General features: G+C 33.3%; 2 protein-coding genes across 2 annotated transcripts; both read right to left on the reverse strand.

Annotated features, from left to right (window-relative positions):
• Positions 1-1,046: 1,046 nt before the first annotated feature.
• Positions 1,047-2,136, reverse strand: LOC113734617 (glycine-rich protein-like). The gene is made up of 2 exons (XM_027261220.2): positions 1,993-2,136; positions 1,047-1,494 (listed from the first exon to the last, which is right to left on the reverse strand). The coding sequence occupies exons 1-2, from the start codon at positions 2,102-2,104 to the stop codon at positions 1,223-1,225; spliced, it is 384 nt and encodes a 127-aa protein (XP_027117021.1). The 5' UTR covers positions 2,105-2,136; the 3' UTR covers positions 1,047-1,222.
• A 2,365-nt stretch (positions 2,137-4,501) lies between these two features.
• On the reverse strand, positions 4,502-5,592 carry LOC113734831 (uncharacterized). Its single transcript, XM_027261570.2, has 2 exons — positions 5,426-5,592; positions 4,502-5,042 (listed from the first exon to the last, which is right to left on the reverse strand). The coding sequence occupies exons 1-2, from the start codon at positions 5,535-5,537 to the stop codon at positions 4,735-4,737; spliced, it is 420 nt and encodes a 139-aa protein (XP_027117371.1). The 5' UTR covers positions 5,538-5,592; the 3' UTR covers positions 4,502-4,734.
• Between the last annotated feature and the right edge of the window lie 2,768 nt (positions 5,593-8,360).

Here is an 8,360-nt window from a genome sequence, read left to right on the forward strand (position 1 = left end):
ATAGTTCAAGAATCATCTCAATCCGATCATTTTAGCTCAAGTTATAGCCGAAATACGAAGATGTATCAAAACTGTCAACTTGCGTTTCATCCAAATGAAGTATATTTTTAACTTCTGTACAAATTATGGACAAAATGCAAGTAAAAGTGAAAAAAATCTTATTTAATCACTTAAGAGCATTTTACACAAATTATAGCCAAAATGATCGATTTTCTTCCTATAATATTGTAAAAGTGACTAAAAATAACATAACATATCATTCAAAATAGGTCAAATTAGTCACTTATCAATTATCTGTCACCATAAATGTTTGGAGTAGTCTGGTTAATGAATAATACCCGCAAACAAATAAAATTTAGAGCAATTTCACAATGGTTACTGATTAATAGATAGGACAATAGTTGCATTACAAATGTTATTATTTTCAAAATTACAAGCACAAGGTAAAAGTTTAAGATTATAAGAAATTGTGAGAGTATTCATTTTCCTAATAGGAGACTATTATATTGATAACAATTAGTATCTAAGATAGGGAGAGTCTATTTTTGTTTTTTTTTTATAACTTAATGTTTTCTACACTGACAGTGTATAGATTTGAATTAATGATAACTATACAAAATTTGAATTTGTACTCTAACTTTAGCATATGTGTCATGAATCCAACAGTAATAATATATACACTGTCAATGTATATAAAATTTACTCTTTTTTTTTTATATGGGATGTCTTTTGTTTAAACCAGTTGGTGAGGTGATCCATTAATAAAACAGACTTTTCGTTTAAAAAAAAAAGAAAAAGATAATAGTTCGTATCAGATTTTAAAGAGTGATTATATTAGAACGCCATCAATGATTTATAGACGTCTATTACTCTAAACATTATATTTCTGTTAATCTTTGGTATTTTTCTAATAAAACCAACCGAAAATGTCCTTGATTTAGTTGTTATTTTGAAATAGTAATAGCATTACTCACTTTTTCAGTGGGAAATTACTGAAAGACTTCATATTGCATGAGAATATTTTGACACCACATCAGAAGCCCTCGTAGAAAAACAAATTATTACCCATTCACACAATTGAAACATCGAACTAGCAAGCAGTACATAGACTGCATATCACAAAACACTAACCAAGCTCTTATTTTGTACTTCACACTACAAACCACATACATTCACAATGAGCTTGTTTAAACATTCATGACATAGCTGGAAGCTAGCTGTATTAATTCTGAGGCTCAGCATCCACGGCCTGACTAGGATATGAGCAGCACCTGCAACCCCCACCATAATAACTTCGCCCGCAACAACCAAAGCGGCAATATCCACCACCACCATATCCACCACGGCCACCACCATAGCCTCCGCCATAGCCTCCGCCATAGCCTCCACCATAGCCACCACCATAGCCACCACCATAGCCTCCACCATAGCCACCTCCACCATAGCCACCTCCACCATACCAGTCTTCTACGCCATTCGTCTCGACAGTCTTGGCTGCAATGGGAAAAGTTAAGGTACGTACGTTAGTTAGTGTGATTAGCTATGACTTCGTCGCGTAAAATCATTTGGGTTCACCTCCACGCAATTTGAAATACTAAAATTTTTAACTAATTTGTGTACGTGATTTTATCTTCAAGTCTTCAATCCCTTACATGCATGTCCAACTGGGATTATTATGTAATCAGAAATGTGAAATTCTATGGTCCATTTATAGCCTTGTTTGGAAGCCAAGTTTTTTGCCAAGTTTATCTGCTTCAAGTTTTTTAAAAATTTTAATTACAGTAATCTCAAAAAACTTTTCAAAATTTTTAAACTATACACTTCGAAATATAAAAAAAAAAACATACTTAAAAAAATTTTTTTTAAAATTTTTACAGTAAACTACAATAAACCCAAAAAACTTAGACATAAAATTAAGAGAAGTTAGGAGAAACAAAATAAATAAATAAATAAATAAAAGGATGAAATTAAATTAGAGAATAAGTGTCTTACAATTGTCAACGGACGGGGAAGTCTCAGCCAATTCCCTAGCAGCCACCTGTGAGGTAATCATGAGAAATATAGCCAAGAAAATGCAGAAGAAAAGAATAGTCTTGGAACCCATTTTTGCAAAAGGTATTTTATGTATTGGAAACGGAATTTGGGAAGGATGAGAAACCTGGCATGGATTGATCACTATTTATAGGAAAATCTTTGCTAGATTGCCGATGAAATGGTCGAAGTGTTGGCCCAGGAGCAGTTGGCTGGAATTGGTACAAAGTCCACAATTGCAGCTCCCTCTGAGGAAGTAAAGAATATACTACAAGCGTTTAATTATTGTTATTATTTTTTTATTAGGTCCAATTTTTTTGGCATCATTCAGCTAAATAATAGAAAAATCACAACGGGTCTTCTCTATCTTCTGTTTGTTGCCTAAGTATACCCATTATATGATCTAGAAACTATATTTATACAAAATTCCAGCAGTTTATGAAACAGAGAAAAACATCAATTCACAGTTACGACCCTCCTGAAATTGGCCCTCACTGGGTAGATATTTGTTGTTTTTCTTTTTCATTTTTCTCCATCCAATTGATTTATTCTGCGAAATGTCACTAATCAGGAGCCCCATTATAATTGTTCACTTTTTTTTAGTGTAAAATATCAATTTAGTCCCTAATCTATTTTCTAAAGCCAAAATAGCCCTCAAAATTTATTATGAGTCAATTTAGTCCCTCAACTATTATGACAAAGCCGAAATAGTCCTTAAACTTTATTATGAACTAATTTAATTGCTCAACTATTTTACTTAAACCGAAATAGTGCTCAACTATATTTAAGAAGCTAGTTTGATCCTTATTTGGTTGATCTACCTAATTTATCAACTCTCTGCACTGACAACTAAAGGCAAAATAGGTAACTTGATTTCTTATTTGGTCTAGAGTTCATAAATTGAATGAATCAGCCAATTAAGGGCAAAATTGGCACATAAATATAGTTGAGGAACTATTTCGGCTTAAGTGAAATAATTGAGGAACTAAATTGTCTCATAATAAAATCTAAGGACTATTTTAACTTTTCTAAAATAGTTGAGAGACTAAATTGATTCAATAATAAAGTTGAAGGACTATTTTAGCTTTAGTAAAATAGTTTAGGGGCCAACTTGGCGTTTTGTTCCTTTTCTTATGATTGAAACGGTAGCCAAACAAGCACGTCCCTCTACCTCTGGACCTCTGGTATGTAGCTGGTGTAGTGGTGTTCCAACTTGACTAGGATCCATTATATTTGCAGAGAAGATTCATGTCCTATACTCGTCAATAAGTCCAAGTATTAATTTTTAATTCTGACTTTGGAGTGACTAGGATCGATTATATCTATTCCAAGTTGATTTAACAAGTCAAACAATTTTAAGAAAGAAAAGAAACAAGGAAGAACAAGTCAAACTTCCAATAGTTCCAAAGAAGTTTTATAGGCTGTTTGATTATGTAACATTTTGAATTACTAAAGCAATATCTTTTACAAAATATGTTAAAGATCTATACGTTACAGAATGAAGGAACGTTATATTGTATCCCAATGTAAGATTAAGATAACGTGGATGACTGTTGATAGAATTGATCAAATTTGAGAGTGAGACCCAATAATCTAGCTTTTTGCTTAACCCGCAAATTAAGCAATAAGAGAGGCATACAAGAAGCGGCATAGCCAAAGGAAAAAACCCTTAGTGATATGTTGTGCCCCACTTTTAAGTGAAACAATCCATTCAAGAAAATCAAATCAAGGTTTAATCATGTTTGTGTACTTCTTGATTTCCGAATACCATTGCGGACATTAAGAATTTTTGTAATGAATTGGTCTGACGGCATAACTTGACTTGGTATAGTGATTGTATCGGAGTTTTCTCCTGCCAAAATTATTTGGTTTTGTCCACAAGGGGAACCTATATAGAATTCATATAAAATATAAGAATTGTCTATAAACATACCACTAATTTTCTGAATCCTTTATTCTTTAAGCTAGCTTGTAAATTAACTACTAAATGATTGTATGGCTTAGTTACTAGTAGGCTATTTGCAGTCAAGTTCTCATAAAAGCTTTTCCTAGATGGTTCAATTGCAAGGCACAGTTGTCGTACATAATCGGCAAATAATTGGCGATGCCCTCAAATAAAATGTAATATGAAGCGATACATTTCAGGAAGAAAGTTTAGGAACACATGAGTCCTTATTTAGTGTCGAAATGGTCAAATATAGCAATTGGCAAAATTTTTACACTAAGTGCTACATGAGTAGTGTTCATTAGAAATAGGGTAATAGGGAGAGTTTGTTTTCGTATCTTGTTTATATGGGATGTGTTTGGTTTAAACCAGTTCGTGAGGTGATATATTAATAAAGGGATAATTTCAGAAACCTCCTTTAAAGTTTTTGACAATTTCATTTAAATACCCTCTAATATTAAAAATTGCCAATCGAAAATGTCCTTGATTTAGTTGTTATTTTGAAATAGTAAAGGCATTACTCACTTTTTCAGGGGGAAATTACTGAAAGACTTCATATTACACGAGAATATTTTGACATCACATCAGGTGCCTTCATTGAAGGGACACATTATTACAAATTCACACAATTGAAACATCGATCTAGCAAGCAAGTACATAGACTGCATATTACAAAACACTAACCAAGCTCTTATTTGTACTTCACGCTACAAACCGCACACTATCACAACGAGCGTGTTTAAGAATTCATGGCTTTACTAGTTCTGAGGCTCAGCCTCCACGGCTTGACCACCACCATAACCACCGTGGCCGCCACCATAACCTCCTCCACCTCCATAGCCGCCGCCACCATAACCACCATGGCCATAACCACCGCCATAACCACCATGGCCATAACCGCCATAACCACCATGGCCATAACCACCATGGCCATAACCACCATAACCACCATGGCCATAACCACCACCATAGCCGCCGCCACCATAACCGCCACCATAACCGCCGCCACCATAACCTCCACCCCACTTGGCTTCTTCTACGCCTTTCGTCTCATCAACAGTCTTGGCTGCAATTGGGAAAAAATAATGTACGCATGTTAGTGTGATTAGGAATGACTTTGTCAAATAAAATCATTTGGGGGTCAAACAACTTGAAATACTAAAATTTTCAACTAGTTTGTGTACATGATTTTACTACATCCCGAGTCAAACTTGAATGAACACCTTAGTTAGATACTTAGATTAATTACTAGGACTCATCTATGTTTATTGATACTTCAACCCCTTACATGAATGTCCAACTGATATTATTACGTAATCAGAAATGTGAAATTCTATGGTCCTCTTTATGTTAATATATGTTAGACATAAACTTAAGAGAAGTTAGGAGAAACAAAATATAAATAAATAAATAAAAGGATGAAATTAAATTAGAGAATAAATGTCTTACAATTGTCAACTGACTGGGAAGTCTCAGCCAATTCCCTAGCAGCAACCTGTGAGGTAATCATGAGAACTATAGCCAGGGAAATGCAGAAGAAAAGAAGAGTCTTGGAACCCATTTTTGCAAAAAGGGTATTTTATGTATTGGAAACTGAATGAGAAGGGATGAGAAACCTGGGATAGATTGATCTCTATTTATAGGAAATTCTTTGTCAGATTGCCGATGAAATGGTCGTGGTGTAGGCCCACGAGTAGTGAAGTGTTGAATAGTCGATTGCAGTAATTGGTACAAAGTTCACATTATCATTAATTCATGTCCCATACTCGTCACCGAATCCAAGTATTATTTTCAATTGTGATTTTGGAGTGACTAGGATCCATTACTTTTATTCCAAGTTCCTTTAACAAGTTAAATATTTTTAAGAAAGAAAAGAAACAAGGAAGAACGTGTCAAACTTTCAATAGTTCCAAAGAAGATTTGTAGCATTTTGCATTACTTTTAATACTTTAAAGTATGATTGTAAAAATCGATTTAAGTAGTTGGGAAACCAATTTTCCTGCAAGTCTTAGGAGTGAATATCAACAGGACTAGTTTAAAATGACTTTCCAATGTCCCGTCTTTTTTTTTTTTCTGGGCAATATTGCATACAAGGGTAGAGAAAATGTAAGACAAGGACTAAAATTACTCTCTTGTCTTATCTTTATCTGTGTATATACTTTAGTTGCATGATTATGGTTGCTCTTAAATTATATTTCGTGTTAATTTGGTTATGTTATTTTTGTAATAGCATGTTGAAGAGTCCTCTATTGCACCTTGCACGAAACCCTGTCTAATATATTATAGTAAATTTCAGGATATGGTTTGCCTGAGTTTGAGGGCCATTTGAATCTGTCATGGTTTCGTCCAAGAGTTGAGTACTATGAGAGGAAGAAAAACATACTTGGCATACTGATGGGTTAAGAGATGATATGGACATGCAAACCCCGCCCCCCCTCCTCCCCAAACGAAACAACCATGAATAAAAATACAAGAAAAAGAAAGATAAAAAAAAATTAAAAGTTATAGTCAAGTATACAAATAAAATTTTATCAACAACGTACTACCCTTGTAGCCAAGTACTAGTAATTTTAGATAAGTGTAATGAATGTGTAGCGCTAACTGACAAAGAATATGAATTGTGCTGCATTTCATAGAAATTGTAGTTTGGATTTCATAATTATTTCTGGATCACACAAACCTACCAACTTTAGCCCTAAACCTCATTATCTGCTTGGGTACGTAAACACCAAAGTCAACATATAACTTGCACAAGTTTACCCGTTTTGCAAATTGATTTAGCCGAAAATGGGGAAGATGTGTACTTATGAAGTCAAGTTGAAAGTTCGACAATTAAACCGTGAAGAAACAATACTAATTAAATCATGTAGCCAGTTAGGCATTCTAGCATTCTATTTACGTATGCAATCCTTGGAACAAGTGACATGAGATAATTCTTGCCAATTAGTTCCTCAACTCTTTTTTCTTGGTGGGTGGATAGGGTGGAGGCAGGAGCAGAGCTAGAAAAAAAAATTTAGCAGGGGCAAAATTAATATACAAATTTTACTAATTACAGTATGAAAAAATTGTGTTTGACTAATGATATGCACTTAAGTTTTGCATAATTAATCTACAATTTAGCAACAAATTAATATTTCTCAGATCTCAAATTCCTGATAAAGGATTCTCCCACTTCTCTTCTCACAATCCTAATAAATTTTCACTAGATTTTTGTTAAGATGAAAATAAAAATAAACAATGTTTGTGAGTTTCAATGTGTGGTTAAAAAAGTTAAAGAAACTTTTCAGATGGGTTTGTATATATATTGGGAGTATATTAGAATAGATAAAGAAGAAGAATAAATGCAAATTAAGTCTCTTTCTTTGTTTAGACAAAGTCGTATAATTTATTTTAAGTGTTAAGTTATTTGTATATAGAGACATATCAACAAATTGTTCACCACTACTTTAAATTTTGTTGAAGGGTAGTGAGGGAAATTTTAGTTAAATGTGGGTGACAATCCTCTAATTTTATTTTGTATGCAGATATGGAGATTTTTGTAGTAGCAATTCTCTAATGTTTAGGTTTTGTTAGAGGGTAATGGAGACAATTTCATTTGAGTGTGGAGGCAAAACTACTTTTTATATGTAAATAGAACATTTTGACGGGGTCAATGAAGGCAATTGCCGTACCACCACTTTGCTTCCGTATCTGGTGGGGAGTGTGGGGTAACTTTTGCCAACAAGTGTAACATAAGTTACATAGGTTTTCAAAGCTTTTGACCACGGCTAAGTTTGAGTTTGGTGAATCATTTGACCCTGCCATGGTTCCCACAAGAGTTTCTTGGAAAGAGTATATCTGTTTTAAGAAGAAAATTTCTATTTTAAACGACATAAGATTAATAAAATAGACACAAATTAAAAGATGACCTATCTCTTGATTTTTAGGAGTTCTCGTGTTTGTATCTATCATTTGATTTATTGTGTTTTTAAAGTTGCTTTTTGTAGTTAAAATTTTTGAGAAGTTGTTAATTGATGGGTGTTGAATCCAACAAAAGTAAAATTATCTACTCCCCAAAAGTTAATGAGTATAGTGATGAGTAGAATCGTCTCCTCAAGAAACTGGTTTATTTATTACTCAATGGAATGAATATTAGGGGGGAAAGTTGTAGAATTTCTTTGAAATTATAATTTAAAATGCAATAATATGAATTAAAGAATAAATTAATTATCAAAATCTAGTCAAGGAAATAATCTTAGCAACGGTTCAGTCAATTGTTCACTGATACCATAAATAACTCATATGTTCACAAATAAATTGATCATAGCAATTCAATAACCACTGAACCACCAATCTCTCATTAATTTCTTCGTAGTCAAGAGATATTCATTAACTACTTTCCTTG

Source organism: Coffea arabica, chromosome 3c (assembly GCF_036785885.1).
Source record: "Coffea arabica cultivar ET-39 chromosome 3c, Coffea Arabica ET-39 HiFi, whole genome shotgun sequence".
Taxonomy (NCBI): domain Eukaryota; kingdom Viridiplantae; phylum Streptophyta; class Magnoliopsida; order Gentianales; family Rubiaceae; genus Coffea; species Coffea arabica.